Source organism: Anguilla rostrata, chromosome 18, assembly GCF_018555375.3.
Source record: "Anguilla rostrata isolate EN2019 chromosome 18, ASM1855537v3, whole genome shotgun sequence".
In the NCBI taxonomy this organism is placed as follows: Eukaryota; Metazoa; Chordata; class Actinopteri; order Anguilliformes; family Anguillidae; genus Anguilla; species Anguilla rostrata.
Genome location: NC_057950.1, coordinates 1978521 through 1996981, shown reverse-complemented (window position 1 = coordinate 1996981; position 18461 = coordinate 1978521). Strand labels below are relative to the sequence as shown.

The following is an 18461-nucleotide window of genomic DNA, read 5'->3' as shown; positions in this document are numbered from 1 at the left end:
GCAGGAGGAGAGAGCAGGAGGAGAGAGCAGGAGGAGAGAGCAGGAGGAGACAGCAGGAGGAGAGAGCAGGAGGAGAGAGCAGGAGGAGACAGCAGGAGGAGAGAGCAGGAGGAGAGAGCAGGAGGAGACAGCAGGAGGAGAGAGCAGGAGGAGACAGCAGGAGGAGAGAGCAGGAGGAGAGAGCAGGAGGAGAGAGCAGGAGGAGAGCAGGAGGAGAGAGCAGGAGGAGAGAGCAGGAGGAGAGAACCACGGAAAGCAGTCCGACACCATTAGCGCATCGCCGCGTATTCCGGGGCCTGCCAGGGGAACATTCCGGAGCTTTCTGCTATAGCACTGAACTCGGGGCACAATAAACACCTCTGGTATGAGATGGCATTAGCACGTATTAAGATTTCTCTCTCAGTACTGTAAATTTCATCAAACGTGACAGTGGTAATGAGCTGCATAATCTTTAAGATATTCCTATCTATATATATATATATATATATATATATATATATATATATATATATATATATATATATAGGAATATATATACATTGAGCAGATCTGGATCACCTGAAGCATCTGTAGCATAATGAGGAAATTAAAATGTGTCCCTGATGCTCTGGGGTCTTTGGATGGAATCCAGTCTGATGCTCTGGGGTCTTTGGATGGAATCCAGTCTAATTCTCTGGGGTCTTTGGATGGAATCCAGTCTGATTCTCTGGGGTCTTTGGATGGAATCCAGTCTGATTCTCTGGGGTCTTTGGATGGAATCCAGTCTGATTCTCTGGGGTCTTTGGATGGAATCCAGTCTGGTCCCACATCGCTTAAGAGCTTCTGAGAGGAATGTCCGTAGCACGGGTAAAATTTCAGAAAGATACTGCTTTTTAAAAAACAAAATTCTTCTTGTTTTACTTTTGTATAAAGAGCATTGATATTTTGCCCTGTACAAGCTCTCATCAAGACTCCTGAAACTGGGTCAGTGTAGCAAATTGGATTTTATTTGTAGACTCTCATCCAAAGTAGGCACTGTGTGGCAACTGCCTACAAGGAGATTATTCCATTTTAAAAAGGCTCTTCAGTTTTGTCTGCTTCTAAAAATAGTATTTCAAAAAGCTCTGATTCTGTGCCACAGTAAAATGGCTTCCTCAGTCCCCTTAAAACACAGATGTCAAACTCCAGTCCTGGAGGGCTGATTTTTGGGGCGCTCTCAGCACAAAGTGTTTCATTTAAGTCATTGATTGGCTAAGGAATCCACACATGCCTGGTTCTCAAAGCCTTAATTGGCAGCTGATCGAAAGTAAACCACAAAAACCTGAAGACCCTGTGCCCCCCTTGGGATTCAGTTGGACACACAGTGTCTTAAAACAAAAAGGACTTTAAAAGCTGAATTTTCCCAACCCCCTTTATTTCTCACCACCAATCTGAAATAACCTGAGTAACAAACATCAGTTCCACCAGCACACCATCTCGACTGCAATGACTGCCACAGAGACTTTCAACGCAGACGGCACTACATGAGTACTACAGGTGATCAGATTCGGCATGACAGATTAAACAATGATTAAAGATAACAGAGGACTGATAGCTTATGCTAACTTTCGCACACCAAAATACAACATGATCACTATTGGTGTAACAATACCAGACTCATTGGTCATGTGCAGGCAGTTATGTTAAAGGTCGTAGTAAATCAGGCCAAGAATGCGTAAATACCTAACTGAACAAGATACTGCTACCAGTGCCTTTGATAGGAGCGTAGATTCTCCAGACCAACTAGATATTCAGCCCTGTATTTTAAAGTTTTCTCAACATGACAAAAATTCATTTGCACTCTGAAATTCAGCAAAATTCTGAAATAACTATTTAACCTGGAAGAAGTTATCCTTCCAGTAATTAAATTACCAATGCATCTAGTTTATTAGTGTGCCTCACTAACTTTATTTATTAAGATGTACATCAAAAAATTTGACAAAATTTTACATTACAAAAAACACCCCTGGACATATGGAGTAAAACATATTTATTGTTTTTCTAGTCAGGTGTTATAGCAAAGGCTACATTTTAGAGTTACAGTTGCAGGAACATCCTGATTCCGAAATTCCTGTTTACCTATTGGTTAGGGTCAGTGAGTATAATCATATGAACCTCAGCCAATAACCAGAAAGCAGGCTTTCTCAGGCTTCACTTTGGACCAATCAGAACACCCAAGAATGCTGAGGCATCCAATGACATTCAAACTCACAGCCACAGAAAAAGAGCAAAATTGTTTAGGACAGACTGAGTATCTCATGTCCTAGATCATCAGGATTTAAAAAGCTCCTTTGGGAAGCATTCATTTAGCAATTTTCTCCAAAATGAATTGGGTGAAAACAATGTCTTTTGTCTGTATTTCATTATAATTACAATACTTACTAATGCAAAGCTATATTAATAAATAGATGTAAATAATGAAAAAACATCTAAATCCAATTTTAAATATACATATTCGCAACCTTTAAATATACACAGAAATATTTTGGTAGTAAATAATTAAAATAGATTTTTTCCAAAAATATTTACCCTACCCATTTGTAATTAAATATCTCCACTAAGATTTATTATATTAAAAAAAGATCAGTAGTTTTTCATTTTTGGGATTACTTCCGAACTGGACAGTGCACAATGGCGGTATGTACCACAGAGCTCGGTACCTCTCCAGTCGGGTGAACCACAAAGTCTTTTGACACAAAATAAGTGTCGACTAAATTTTCTATAAAACACTTCCAGACATACTTGCTTTTGCAAAAAACAAGATTAGAATATAAAACAATTTACACCTGAGTAAATATGGTTAGCAGCTCTAAAATGAGAAAATAAGCACATCATATACATACATAATGTGATACAACAAAGTTATCACATTACAAAAAGGTCACTGATAAGAGGTTACACTGTATGGTGGTTGCTACTTCTCCATTTCCATGTCATATTTGGCCCCGATCAACAATAAGTGTGTTAAAAACGGAAACGGTGACAAAGGGAGGCCCTGTGAGTTCATTTATCCAGGATCTGCTGCAGCTGCGAAAGTAAATTCTTCAGCCCGTAGATGTAGCTGTCGTCCCGGGTTTCGCTTTGGAAAACGTGGGCGAAGTCGATCATCCTGACCTCCGCCTGACCTTGGCCTGCAGGCGGGCCGTGCCCTTTGGGGCCCCCCCCCTCCAGGGCGACCCGGGGACCCTGATGCTGCACGGCAACGTCCTCCCTGCCGCTGGGGTTGCCGTGGGAGACCACGGGCCCGCAGCCCCCGCCGCAGTCCCTCGCGGCGGGCGCCCGCGTACCGGAGAGCGCGCGGACGTGGCTGTCGCTCGCCGACGCTCCTCCGCGCCCTCCTCCAGCTCCGGGAGCGTCCCGTGTCCTTCCCGCCACGTCCCCCTCGTACACGAACAGCAGGGAACTGGCGTAGAAATGGAAGCGTCTCTGGCCTTCGAACCAGCGAAGGACGTCCCGCACTTTCCCGACGCTGGCGGCCACGGCGTCCTTCCTCAGCCCCTCCCCGTTGTGAAAGAATCTGGCCAAACCTTCAAAGGCCGAGGGAGCATCATTAAGACTCCACCAACTGTGTAGCGAATCTTCTGGCACAAAATGGCCGCCATTCATTACCCAGGCAATGTGCAGCACATTCGGGGTGGGGGGGGTTGGGGGGTGGTTGCGTTCAGCTGTATTGCGCTTTGAGATAATACAAATGAAATCTGTATTATCTCAAAGTGATCGCTCTCTCGTTTAAGAAGTGAAAACATCACTATTCCAGATAAATGTTTTATGTAGTTCTTTCACTCTTCACTATGGAACTTTCTCGACAAAAACTCATTCTTATCTGTTATGAGTCAACACAACCACAAGGTAATAAAACATGAAGCTTCCCCAGTCAAAGTACAGCTATATAAAATATAGCTTTCAAAAACAGCAAGATTCCCTTTGATTTTTAACGAGCCTGCCAGCCAACCATTTTTAGTTTAATAAGGTAGCAAGAGCAGGCCAGTCAATGCAAGACCGTGAAGTCTACGCTGAAGTCATGCTTCTTTCTGTAATTCCTCAAATGTTTCTGAGCAATTTATTATGCAGCAAATGCTACTCAGAATAAATCAAAAAAAAATTCCGTGGCTTATCTTCAAATGCGCAAAAGCTGAATTTTGCACAGCTCTTTAATTTGTTGGTAAAGACCATTCCATTTAATAATGAATGACAAGCCAGCACTACAGCTTTTCAGAGAAACAGAAAACAAAGCTAAACAAGATTCATTTCAGAAATGTTTTTTGTTCAGTATCGACCCTACTTGTGACAGCCAACTCATCAGTAATTTTGGTAGTCATTTTCTCTGAAATTGATACGTACAGGGGATCATTCTGTTTGTAGTCCATTAGAAGTAACTTACCGTCTGTAAGTGACTCTTTCACAAGGCTTCTTCCATAATGTTGATCGTAGGTTTCATATGTATCTGAGCTCGTTTGGTAGACCTGGATTATGGAAATCAAGAGAGGGACGGAAAGGGGATGATGGGTATTTGAGTTTGTTTTTTTGAAGCTGAAAAAAAAAAGTCTGCTGCCCTCCTAAATGTCACCACAGACTCCCTGGTTGACTGGGGAAGCTTGCCTGTGAGATTTGTTGGCTTGCTGTTGGACTATGAGAACTTGTGAGATTTCTTGGCCAGCACAGAATAAAGGACATCTGTTCAACGTCACCGTGCACAACCAATCATCGGCCAGTTACCGAAGCCCACGGGAATGGTCAAGGCCCCTGAATATTGTCACACGTCTCAGCAGCACAGCCGTTTACCGTTATCCATGAGAAAACACAAACAGTACCGTCCAGAGTACTCCGCGGGAGAAAACGGTCATTCAGTCGGGAATTACCAGCAACTAATTTATGAAAAAACCTGCTGGCTTATAGAATACATTTTAGCATCAAAATAACATTGATTCATACGATTTTTACACGTGACATGTGCCGTCAATATGATTCTAAATAATAAAGAAAAACACAAAGGAGTTCAGCAATCTCGGAAAAAGAGAAAAGAAAGTCTCTCTGAAATACGCCTGTTTTCTTTTTGACCCAGGAGGACAGCAACTTTCGAGCCAGAAACCGGCGGGTAGCAGGCTCCCCCTAGTGGACAAATGAATAAAGTCGCAAGTAAACGCCACAGGCCAAGCTGATTACAACTGCGACAACAAAAGGCATGGGAGCACGGCGCGACAATCGCGGCCATCAAATCAGCCAAGGACAAACTCCGCAAATCTGCAGAAAAAGATAAGCACTCCCTCGCCCTGACAGATAACACAATGCGTACTTCAACCAAGACACTGGGGACCCACAGTCTAGGCTCCCCACCAATTCCAAAAGCCTGCCTCCATCAAACAGGAAAATACATTTCCTCCGATACCAAATTTGGCCTCATATTAATATCTCTTTGAACAGTTAACAGTTTTATCTGAGGACGTGAATCCTTGTGCATTAAATATCAATGTCACAGCCAAGCAAAAATCTCACCCACGTAGCAGGAACACCACCAATATCTGTGTTATCCAAGCAGAGTTGATGAATAAGCTTCACGTCAACGCTGGGTAACACACAAAAACAGGCCTTGAGTTTAAAGTGGAAAGCTTGTGCAAGAATAAGTTCATTTAAACTGCCTTTATTCAATATATCTGCCTTTGTCTTTATTCTAATTACATATCGTTTTCTACGGTTTATATTAATTATATGGAGAATGTGTGTGTGAGTGTGTTTGCGAGAGAGAGAGAGAGAGAGAGAGAGAGAGAGGGGAGGGAGTGTGTGTGTGTATGAGTGTGTATGTGTGTGTGTGTGTGTGTATGTGTATGTGTGTGTGTGTGTGTGTGTGTGACTGTGTTTGTGTGTGTGTTCCAGTACCATCACCCATTCCTGTCTCCCTTCAGGCTCACAAAAGATTGAAAAGCCCAGAACCCAGACATACAGCATTCACCGATACCTTTAACCGCGCAACAATAGCAGCCCGGGCCTTTCTGACGTTTGAAAGGCCTCTCTCCTTATGCATGAAAATGTGCACAATGCCAACCATTGCAAACGTCTCTCTCAGTGAGAAAGTTATTGTAGGCAGTATGTTTCTGTGCATCTCCTCAATGGCACCGAGATAAGGGCACCGTTGTATTATACCGATAACTGGTGTCCTCACAAAGCCAGAGAAACCAGGCAGCCGAAGTCCGGCAACGAGGATCAGCAAGACAAACAACCCGGCACAGAGAATATCAATAACCCAGTCACCAGAGAGGAGGCCAGCCACTCAGCTGAGGGTTTTACCCCAAAGTACCGAGCCCTTTACCCCAAAGTACCGAGCGTTTTACCCCAAAGCACCGAGCCCTTTACCCCAAAGTACCGAGCCCTTTACCCCAAAGTACCGAGCCCTTTACCCCCAAAGTACTGAGCACTTTACCCCAAAGTACCGAGCGCTTTACCCCAAAGTACCGAGCCCTTTACCCCAAAGTACCGAGCCCTTTGCCCCAAAGTACCGAGCCCTTTACCCCAAAGTACCGAGCCCTTTACCCCAAAGTACCGAGCCCTTTACCCCAAAGTACCGAGCGCTTTACCCCAAAGTACCGAGCCCTTTACCCCAAAGTACCGAGCCCTTTACCCCAAAGCACCGAGCCCTTTACCCCAAAGTACCGAGCCCTTTACCCCAAAGTACCGAGCGCTTTACCCCAAAGTACCGAGCGCATTCGAATCCGAGGTGCGGCAGACAGGACCGTATCTGGCACGTGCGCACACGGAAGGATCGCATTTCTGACGCCTCAGCACTTTGCTTTCTCCACCTCTGTGGAACGTTCGGAATTGTTGGGGGGGGGGGGGGGTTTTGGAAGAAAAGAAAAATGGCTGAATTGGCAGCTGTTTCTCAGTGGGAGAACGGAGCTGCTCTTTGCGATTTTTCTCTCACGTCTTGATTGATCACCTTCCCGCCAGAACAGCGTTGTTGTAAACGTGGCGCGGGCGATAACTCAGAACGAGGCTCAGGGGGCGATAACTCAAAAAGGAGGGTCAGGGGGGCCCACGCCTCGTTTCCCCGTGTCTGACGGGGAGTCCTGGGATCGAGCTCCGCCTGCATGTTCATCAGCATTCAGAGCAGAGGCTCTCCTGAGGATGCTCTCATTAGCACAGGCTAAGCTAGCCCTCAGTCCGCATGGCACAAACCATCACAAGCCATCTTCTGCAAGAGACCAAAGATCCACCTTTTCAAGCAATATTTATACGTTTTTTCTTTTTTTTTTTAAACCTTTTCTCTAGCTCTAGTGGTTTTCTAGCCACATCAAATGTACTTACTGTCAGTTGCTTTGGTTTAAAGGTGTCTGCTAAATATCTACACTGTAGATTGTAAGCTGCCAAAAAATGATGAGTGTATGAGGTAAGGTGGGTACTGCGGAGAAGATGCCTGCAGTTCGTCATGAATGCAGGGAACTAGCGTCAGGCTGTCGAGAGCTTCTCCAACCAGGCTAAAGGGGCTTGGTGTTAATAAACCCAATAAACTGGATGCAAACAATCCTTCGGTGGCTGAGCCTCGTCTCTCTGACCCTTGATACCCAGTGATTTAAAAATCGAACGTGTTCTTCCAGTGCAAGCACTTTGGGTAACTTTGCAATCACATCAAGAATAATCAATAGATAATGAATACAGAAGAATTCGGTCAACAAACTCCATCATCGGTGTTATCCTTGTTGGCCCTAAACTGGGATGAGGTTAACTGAACAATGAAATTAGACCCCCGATAAGACCACCTCGCAATTAAGTGGAAAATACTTGTGATGATAAACAGACTCATCTACACTTCCCACATTCTCATCCAACTCCTTTGCAACATGCCGTTCTATCTCCAATGATTTCGAGCAGAATGCTGAATAATATGATCTGAATATGGCGGCATATGGTTATTCCATATACAGAGCCGGCCCTGGGGTTCTCGTGGCCCAAAACAAGAACGTTGTTGTGGCCCCCCAAAAAAAAACCTGGACTTGTGTGGCCCAGGGACGGTTGTGGCCCCTTGACGGCTGCACGGCGTGTTTACGCCAGCAGTGGTGAGCGGCCGCCGCTCGACACACGGGGAAACTGCTCTCGCAGCTCTCACCAAACACCAAGTTTCATGTTAGACAGATAGTTAGTCTGGAACCTGGCCTCTCTCCCACAAACTGCAGCTCATTCACTGAAACGCAAGCACTGTAGACCTTTGAAAACAGGTTTCAAGAACCCAGAGGGTCTGTGACACCCCCTCTATATCTAGAGATGATCTATGTCAGGGCTGCCCAACCCTCTTCCTGGAGATCTACCGTCCTGTAGGCGAGAGAAATGCTGCTAATTAGTAGAATCAGGTGTGCCAAATTAGCATTGAAATGAAAACCTACAGGACGGTAGGAACAGGTTTGAGAAGCCCTGCTGCAGCTGTTGAATGAGGTGTGGCTTTGTTAGGGTTGGAGTGAAAACCTAAAGGATAGTAGATCTCCAGGAGAAGGTTTGGGCAGCCCTGCTCTCGCTGTTGAATGAGGTGTGGCTTTGTTATGTTTGAAGTGAACACCAACAGGATGGTAGCTCTCCGAGCTCTGACAGGACGTTCTTTATTTTGCTCATAGGGTGGTAGTTCAATTTTAACCTGGGATGTTTGTTTTTATTGTTTGTTTTTGATTTACCCCTCTTTTCTTATTTAGTCTTTTTTCAAATAATTAAAAACCCAATTAGTTATGTCCATGCTCATTGCTGCAGCCTCCCGTCAGTTTTGGAGGGAAGAAACACTCACAAAGTTTCTTCCAGAGTGAAGCAGAGGCCAAAATCATGTGTTTTGCAGTCCACTGTTTCCAAAACCTTTTTTTTTTTTTTTTTTTAAAGTTCCTGTGAACCATATGCACGCAGCCTGTGGGCGACCGATCGACCAGAGTGCCACTGGTGAGAGAGACGACCGTCCTGAAGACTGAAATCTCTCCCCTGCAGCCAAGAACGTTTGGCTTCAAGTCAAAAAGTTTGGTTCTTGAGAAGAGCTAAGGCGACAGCTCAAATTTGAGCACATCATGTTTTGGCTGGAAACGCATGAGCATGCAAGAACATAAGCAGGATACAAATGAGGACTGGAGGAGGCCATTCAGCCTAACAAGGCTCATCATTCTACAGACGTCTAGTGCAAGAGACAGAAGTTGCCAGAAGAAGGTTAGAAGAAACAAAAAATAAGTATTTCCTTCTGTAACGCCCTTCTCATTGCTGGGTAGGTAAGTTTGGACAGTTTGTACAAATTCATACCAGTTAAACACACACCCAGGAGTCATACCCACCCTCATGCCCAGGAGTCATACCCACCCTCATGCCCAGGAGTCATACCCACCCTCATGCCCAGGAGTCATACCCAGGAGTCATACCCACCCTCATGCCCAGGAGTCATACCCACCCTCATGCCCAGGAGTCGTACCCACCCTCATGCCCAGGAGTCATACCCACCCTCATGCCCAGGAGTCATACCCACCCTCATGCCCAGGAGTCATACCCACCTCATGCCCAGGAGTCATACCCACCCTCATGCCCAGGAGTCATACCCACCCTCATGCCCAGGAGTCATACCCACCCTCATGCCCAGGAGTCATACCCACCCTCATGCCCAGGAGTCATACCCACCCTCATGCCCAGGAGTCGTACCCACCCTCATGCCCAGGACCAGGAAGCCGATTTCCTCCATCAGGGGGTACTTGTTAATCTGCTGCGCACGCTTCTCCGGGGAGGCGAGGGGGTCGTAGCTCCGCTGGCCGATCTTCACGTCCATGATGCAGGGCCTGCAGAACCGGCGAGTCACGTCCTCCAGCTTCAGGTACAGGTCTGAGGTCACAGGAGGGGGGGGAGGGGGGGGGGAGGGAGGAGGGGGAGGGGGGGAGGGGGAGGGGGAGAGAGAGACAGAAGAGAGATGGGGAGACAGACAGATAGAGAGAAGGAGAGGGAACAAAAGAGGGAGAGGGAGTGGGAGAGAGAGGGAGAGAGGGAGTGGGAGAGGGAGAGAGAGAGGGAGTGGGAGAGGGAGAGAGAAGGACAGAGAGGGAAGAAGAGACAGAAAGACATCAGTGTTGGATGGACGGAAAATTGAAAACACTCCTGCAGATCATTCAGAATTTTCAAGAAACAAGTTGCTTGTCAAAAATATTCCGTCCTATGAAAGAAAGAAGACTTTGGTTGGGAGTAGTGGTGAAAACAGGGGACTGCAGCCACTGCTGTGTGAAATGAAGAAGTTGCAGCACTTGAGGGGAAAGCAAAGGCTTAGTGCTCCAGCGCACCACGGTGCTTCAGTCGAACCCAGCTGCATCATGATACGCAAAACACTTATGAGCTATTACTGCACCAGTCAGGGCCGCAGGAACGGGGGGGGGGGGAAATGGGAAACTTTGTCCTGGGCCCAAGGGGGGCCCAGGATATGGGGCGTAACTATTTTTATTTTATTACTAAATATATTAAGGGGGGGGGGGGCGGCTGGCCCAATATAATTCTTCCCAGCCCCGAGACGTTATAGCTGCAGCACTCATAATAGTTATTACACTATTTCTTAGACCTCAGGCAGGACAAAGGGCAACATGCCATGTTCTCTCAGTATATTCCTGAAAAGTGCTCAGTGTTCTCTCAGTATATTCCTGAAAAGTGCTCAGTGTTCTCTCAGTATATTCCTGAAAAGTGCTGTGTTCTCTCAGTATATTCCTGAAAAGTGCTCAGTGTTCTCTCAGTATATTCCTGAAAAGTGCTCAGTGTTCTCTCAGTATATTCCTGAAAAGTGCTCAGTGTTCTCTCAGTATATTCCTGAAAAGTGCTCAGTGTTCTCTCAGTATATTCCTGAAAAGTGCTCAGTGTTTTTGCAGTATATTCCTGAAAAGTGCTCAGTAATGAATTCTGGGAATTATTACATGAATTACTTAGGTGGAGGCCATAGGTGGAGCATAGTCCCTGTGATTATTCGTTTTTATAACAGTTACTGATTAGGCATTTAATTCTCCTTCCAAATAAGATAATATCAAAATGAATGTTAAACAGAAGATATATTCTTGAATTTTTTTGGCTGTCTGGAAAATCTAAAATTACTATAAATATTTCCTGAAACATCAAGGACATATGTTAATATTTAATCTTCGCGCTGCAACCTGACAAACTCAAACAGTACAGACATTGTCTGTATGACTCATTATTTCACAGATGCACTTCAAACAAAAGGCTTTTTGTGGAGCAGATGAGACCAAAGGTAGGCCTGGTCCAACATTAGCAACAGCTGGAGTTTGCGCAATTCACAGCTCTTTGCTTAGGGTGATTCACTCAGTTATTCTTTAACAGACGGAGCAAAAGAACCGAGTTCACTCCGGCACTTGAGAAGACCAAAGACGTAAAGATAGACACCATGAAAGCTCGGCCCTGAGGGCACACAGGATGATAAGGGGAGAAAATGAAAAGACACACGGTGCTAAAGTCTAGCGAGACAACGCACACGTCAAATACCCTTGTCAGACAGCGGAGCGGAGAGGACGGAGGAGCACAGCAATGGTACAAATGTGAAACATTTGCAAGTCTTCAAAAACGGATTGCGCAAGACCGTAAAATGTATTTTGCAGCGTGTTCACACTATAGCACATCATAGCCAGCATTTTAATAGGCTTCCGTAGAGCAGGGTTTGACACACGGAGGGATGCGCTGCTAACCAAATGTTTTTTTTGTTTTTTTTTAAGCACGGTGGCCTTGCTCAGCAGTGCTCTCCTGCGACTCGCTCCTAATGATTTTTTTAAGCTCCACTGGTTCGGCGATAGCAGCATCGCACCAGGGATTCCCGGAATGTCACTGTCCTCGCGCGATCCGGAAAGTTCCGCGTCTGAACCGACAGCGAATGTTAATTCCACAAGAAAATAACTTGCGTTGTGACACAAGCTGGGTTCAGAGCGCCTCGTCAAACGGACCGTGAAGCGTGACCGCGCTCGATTACGTCCACGAAAGCAGCTGGGGGGCACGGGTTTATACCGTTGGGTCTGTCGGGGGGCCGCCAGGTGCCGTAGTACGTGGGCAGGTATCGTTTCAGCTCCTGAAGGCAGCGCTCCGTGGACTGCTCGCCGTACACCTGGGGAAGACAGAGAGCCGCACTGAGTGCACTGTTTTCTGTACCAATAAACTCTGGCCACCAAGAATGGACAACAATGCCAGAGGCAAGAACCGTGTCGCTGTGCATTTCTACTTTGCAAAAAAAAAAAAAATACTACAAATAAAACAGCTGTCCAACCTCCAGCCTTCTGAGGCTATTTTTCCCCGAATTAAGCACCCCAGCTCTAAAAATGTAGAGAATACCCTGAGATGTTATGATAAACCACATCTCAGGTACACATATATACTCTGGAGAAGACTGCTGCCATTGGCCAATTTGCAGTGCTCGCTGATATGTCAAATGCCTAAAAGGTAGAAGCCTAACTGCATTGTATGACTAATCAAGCCGCTGCAGTCCTTGATCATATTAATCACTCATAATGACTGCACCTCTAATTAAATCTAACTAAACTGCATATGGTGTTACAAAATGGTGCTCACTCAAAGCTATTGACAAATGTTACTCACTGTTTGTACTTAATTAATCACAGACAATTACCTTGATATGTGGTTTGCTAGAGTGACAATAGAGATTATATAGAGGTATCAACTGAAGCATATAGGAACAAACTCAGTCATAAAAACACAGAGCACTCCACAGTATTTATGCATTTAAAAAATTTGCTTTTAATTCCTGCCCCTGTTATATTTAACTGTGTCCTCACCAGTTTGCTAGGGGTTTCAGGGGTAAAATGTTGACAAAAAGCCAGCAGGTACTGCCATGGGCCATGGTGTTACCGGTCCTCCAATGAATTTTCTGGCTCTATGCCAAAGAAACGGTTTCATACTCAAAATATTTTCTGTGCCGACGCGTTCATTAGCTATTCAGAATTTGTCAGTTGTCTTTATTGACGTATCCATCAAGCACCAAACACAGGAGTGCGAAGAAACAAATAAGACAGCACCAAGGAGAAGAGATCGCGACTGGCTTCTCTCACACGAGCGCTAAAATCCCATTTAAAACATTTCAATTCCTTTTCCTCTCCCGGCAGATAGACGGTCAGGCCGCAGGACCCATGGCCATAGCAGATCCAGCGATAAGCACTACGCTGAGACACCATATTCATCACACGGGCTAGCAGCGTGAGTGCTGCTACCGATGAACTTCTGCAGTCTCCCGGGATTCAGGATTCAAACCCCACACCGCATCTGCAGTCTCTTAAAGCCTCACCCAGAGCCCACACTGCTGCTTCCTTTCAGGACCAAGACCACCAAGCACAGCGGATAAATCCCAACAGGCACTATCTCCTCAGCTGGTAATGGCCGGCCTCCGGTCGGGGTTATGATACTCTCTGTCAAGCTGTCTACCAAGCTGCCGATGGCACTTTTTTTTTTGTTTCATTTTTTTCTTTTTGCTTATCAAGGGTCCGAGCCAGACACGCATGAGACACTCGTTGACGTCAGTCAGAGACCCCCTTCCCATAAAACCCGTGCTAGCGCTCCTGTAGTACCGCATGGCCTATATGTTACAGTCAATACACGTAAAATAGCGCCCGGTTCGCAACAGCGCATTGCCTTGGAGCTCTGTTCTGCACTTCACTACAAGTGTGGGTCCGTAGGCAGTCTTACCGCTCATAACTCCACAAAAGTAACGTTACCACTGATTTTCAGGGTTCTAATTAGTGCGGTGAGTTTGTACGTACGAGCAGCCAGGTCTTGTCTTTAATTGTTCAAGAAAACTGGCACTCACTCTGTTCATTAAATTAATTCATCCAGTGTTGTGTTTTAGGCCACATTTCTGTTCAGTGTTCTGAGGCCACGCCCAGTCAAGTGCAGAGCTTTCATGAGACTCACATCGCTTTCTCCTCGAACTCTAGAATTTAGCTGTGGACATCCGCATAAACGCTGTTTCTAAACGGCAATGGTACATTTTGCTGGAATCGGTTTGAGCCTGCGTCACGTGGCTACTCAGTAAAGCATCTTTGGGACAGTTCTCCGTAAAAAAACGCTATACAAAGAAAATTGAAGTATCTGAACTGTAAAGAGATGCTTGTGAAGCTGGAGAGCAGGGCCCTCACTGTGTACAGTACCTTACTGTAAAACTGCATTTCCCTACAGCCTCGAGGGGGAGGCTGGAGCTGTTTCAGGACAGTTCCATCTGGATGCTGCAGAATACCTGTTGAAGGCAAACAGAACACAAATGCACCGTATTCATCAGATTTTAGGAATAATTTAGAGCCCTCTTACTCAGGTAGCACCTTTGGATGGTTTAAGGGACCAAGTTCCTTGATTAAGAAACCAAACACACATCCAGGGTGTCAGTTCTAATGTCGACATGCAAATAATTTAGTTTGAATTGCATTAGTAGTGGTGTGCTTACACATATGGCATACAGTTGACAAACTGTATCACACTCAGCATAGGCACAGTTTGATGTTTAAGCATGGGGGGGTTGTAGACTGCTGTCACAAACCAGGGGAGGGGGAGGGGTGGGAGGATTTCAGATCCAAAACTGGGCGGGGAAGGGGGGGGGGGGTTAAATCACAGGCTGGGTGTAGGTACCATGGACACCCCCCCCCCCCCCCCAATCTCCACCCATGATACTGAGGTCCTGTTTCCCCAGGTTTTTGCATTCAGTGTTCCACCTGACCTGACAATCAGGTTGCAACTGGCATGTCTCACAGCTACCAGGCGTTTATTATGGGATGTCGATTGCCAGAAGAATGCTGGTGCCAGGAGTAGACTCATCTCATGTTGGAGCATTTACTACATTCAGATCCAATACTACCTAAACTCAACCCAGACTTCCTCCATATGCAATTTAAATCATATTTGGACAAATCAGATCCGTATCCTGTTTACTGAGTCTAGACTACAAGAATGAAATTTGAAACATATCAGATTTGACAAGTAAGCAGACATATGTATATATATGGGACCTAACTATCTATGCAGTAGAACTGGATGAAATGGTAGACATACAAATCAGGGGTGAGGAGCACTATGCACAACTTAGAACACCTATAAGCCAACCGAAAAGTTTTTATAAAAGAGAAACTGTGTTAAGAAAAAGGATAAAACACCCAAAAGCTCCCTTCGCTACTCCTGCAGATAACAAAATGAAGTGGATCAGTGCTGCTCAGTGGATTTCGGCTCAAAGCTGACTCCATAAGCCCACATCCAACTTAGAAGGCCTTCGGAGACCCGAGAAGAGGGAAAAAAAAACCATTCACAAATGCTACTCCCTCCCCAGCCCTGGGTGGGAAAAAAAACCTGACTTACTCATCCACACAAACCTGTTTGGGAGGCCTTTCCGCATTCAAACGCTTTCCTGTGACAGAAAGGGCATTCATCTCTCCACGAGGAGCAGTGGTTATGCTCGTAAGAATCCTAAAATTCCAACCGTTTTACCTTCACACTAAATGAATGAACTGTTTTTTTTTTTTTGGGGTTCTTTTTTTTTTTTGACAGCTTTGCCCCAGCTCACATTAGGCATTTGATATGTTCCCACTGACCCACAAACACCACAGTTAGATTATTCATGCAATGCTCTTTACCTGTAAGAATGAATTTGAGAACAGTAACTGCTTGCTCAAGATATACCAAAACTGAACATGTGTTGAATCTGCCACAACATGTTTACCTTAGGAAAGCACAGCATTTGTATAGCATTCCAACAAGGGTTATAAATAAACTGAAAATTATGTATTTGGTGCACATGAGTACACATGATCTTTAGTTGAAAAATAACACATTCAGCAGCAGAATGTATTAAGCTTTAAACACTTAACATACGAGACAAGTGTGGCTGTGCGTCTGCATGGCCTTTGAAGTCACACTTATGTTTTGGTCTACAATAAGCACATCTGTAGGCCAGCTGAAAACTTCAGCCATGGAGACGTTTACCAGCAACATTACTGGTGGAGTGCCTAGTAAAAGAGGCGCCTGTGTTTTTTTTTTTTGTTTGTTTTGTTTTTTTTTTACCGGTAGCCTATGTTTCAAAACCTGAACACTGGACACTGGACCTGTTGTTGAACGTCTACATTAAACTTTTAATAACGGACACTGGGTGCGCTAAGTTTCCTTAAGTTATTGTGTTACTCGGAGAAAAGCAGCTTAAGAGTCGTTTAAATTCATTACAAATGGCCAGGTTATCTTGCAACCCCGGACTTTGACCTAACAATAAATTCCAAGTCAGCAGCCAGCAACGGGACCAGGAACAGGGTGGTACAGAAGCCAAGATCAATGAAAAGCTTGAGAAATTACCGGGTGAGGCTACAACTCAAAACCAAGCAGTCCAAAGAAGTAGTACGCGCTTTCCTCGAAGAAAATAAAACTTACGTGATTATCCTTCTGCACAAGAACACTCAAACTTGGACTCTGAATCGATGAATTGTGGAAATTATTTTAGTTTCCTTAATATTTTATTCTTCGTGTAGCCTACACAATGTCCTTTTCACAAGACCAGTTCTAGTAGGCTACGATCTTACGGTAAAATGCGTTTGGTGAGATACAATGAAATTAAATCTCGCATTAGCAATTTCGAATACTAATGTTTATTCTGACTGATACTGACCTACTTTACCAACTCCGCATTTGTGTCCAGCTACTTGATGCGGGAGCGGTAAGCATCCATTCAAACGAGATTGGGGTTCATCCTGGACGTTCTTCTCATTTACATCGCTGTAGTCGCTGTCCGATCTTAGTACTGGACTTTTAATATCCAGTCTTCCCAATGCAAGAGATGAGTCCATGATCTGGTGTCCAGTCGACATTTTACAGTTTGGCAGTTTGTATGTCTAGCTAATATACTACATGTAGCCAATGTTTAAAAGATTGAACCGCGCAATATCGCGCATATAAACGTACTATTCGATTTTAATTGGAGGAAGACCAAACGGCTCTCCATTTAATCTAAATCAAAGGTTAGCTAACGGTAGCTAGCTTGTTAACAATCATGCCACGATCAGTCATCACTGGATACAAATCTAGCGGAGTTTAGAGGTGCATTGTAGCTAGTTATCACGAGTTACAGAAACACGCAAACCAAGACAGCACTTTGAACGTCCTCGCCGCTACTGACTGAATTTGCACATCACAAACAGCAGCACAACATCAGCTCGTGGCCACATCCCACTTCCTCGCGGGGAGAGCCGGCGCTCCTCCCCAGATGTCCCGGCTCTAATTGGGTTTGTCATTCTGGATGAGTGGAAGTCAGAAAATGCACCGGTCGAACCGCTGGTGGCGAAACCATCACCAAGCAGACGCCACTTTACTTGCCGTCTTACGCAACTATTCATATCTATCTCATGACGCATGAGAAATGACAACTTGTGAATATCAGAATGGCATTAAAGACATCACCGAATAGTGCAATGTACACGTGCTTTTTAAATGACTTGGATAAAGAATGAAAGCTGTTTCCAGTACTGCCACGGCGTGTCCACTATTTACAATCTGTTAATCTGTTTTAATTTCGGATTAGTTTAGCTACTCGGTAGCCTACATCTTTGTAACCGAACTTTATGAGTACAGATTGGCAAAAAAAGAATAGATGTTATCTCATACTTGGAGTTCTATATTCCCGTGCCAATTACTCTAATTATAGATGTTCATGTATACATCCTTTTCAAAAAGCCTTAATTATGCTGTTTATATATCAGTTTTGCTCAAATAAAGGAAACTCATGCCGTTATTTGAAAATAACCACGAAAGAACTTGAGAGTAAATACAGTATATTAAATACTTAGACGTGTCCAATTATCAAGTAAAAATAGTTACAATACTATTCTGCTACAGCCTCTATTGCTTTCCATGGTAATATTCACAATACACGATACCAAATTGCTACCGCAGGCTAAAGAACTAGATATGCAAAGTGATCCCTGGCATCCCCCCAAACTGTGCTTCTTGGTGACATCACCCTGCTGACATGTTTGAATGCTACACTGCCTTCCCCGTGCATTGCTAGCTTATGTGACACATTACACTGGCATTTAGGCCAAGACTGCCCAACCCTGTTCATGGAGATCTATCATCCTGTAGGTTTCCACACCCGATTTTACCAATTAGCAGCTCTAAAAAATATCTAGCTGTTGAATTAGGTGCACTTTGTTAGGATTGGAGAGAAAACCTACAGGGCAGTAGATCTCCAAGAAAAGGGTTGGGAAGAATGTTTTTTGCAGCGATCAATTTATCACTCTTATTCACACCACTGTAGTCTATTGGTGAATGAGTCTTTTTTTTCTTTCATTGACATACAGTTCCTATACAAATTCTCAGCATGTTCAATCTCTTTGGCAGTGGAGGTTGAGGAAACTTTCCATAAAAGTATGAATCCAATGCATTTATTCAGAAGCATTCTATTATAAAAGGTGATTCAAACTGTATAGAACCACTGTTTT

The 18461-nt window shown here is 44.7% G+C and overlaps 1 protein-coding gene across 1 annotated transcript; it reads right to left on the bottom strand.

The window, feature by feature from the left end:
• Nucleotides 1-1993: 1993 nt before the first annotated feature.
• LOC135244954 (inositol polyphosphate multikinase-like) lies at nucleotides 1994-17154 on the bottom strand. Its single transcript, XM_064317653.1, has 6 exons — nucleotides 16634-17154; nucleotides 14148-14233; nucleotides 12001-12097; nucleotides 9665-9837; nucleotides 4400-4481; nucleotides 1994-3545 (listed from the first exon to the last, which is right to left on the bottom strand). The coding sequence occupies exons 1-6, from the start codon at nucleotides 16830-16832 to the stop codon at nucleotides 3022-3024; spliced, it is 1161 nt and encodes a 386-aa protein (XP_064173723.1). The 5' UTR covers nucleotides 16833-17154; the 3' UTR covers nucleotides 1994-3021.
• Between the last annotated feature and the right edge of the window lie 1307 nt (nucleotides 17155-18461).

What these genes read in the sequence shown, in the direction of transcription:
- LOC135244954 (XM_064317653.1), bottom strand. Translation starts at nt 16,832, where the DNA reads ATGTCGACTGGACACCAGATCATGGACTCATCTCTTGCATTGGGAAGA. An exon ending in GCCCCCCGACAGACCCAACG is followed by an intron (nt 9,838 to 12,000) that starts GTATAAACCCGT and finishes CTGTGACCTCAG; the next exon opens with ACCTGTACCTGAAGCTGGAG. An exon ending in TCCTGGTCCTGGGCATGAGG is followed by an intron (nt 4,482 to 9,664) that starts GTGGGTACGACT and finishes TCCATAATCCAG; the next exon opens with GTCTACCAAACGAGCTCAGA.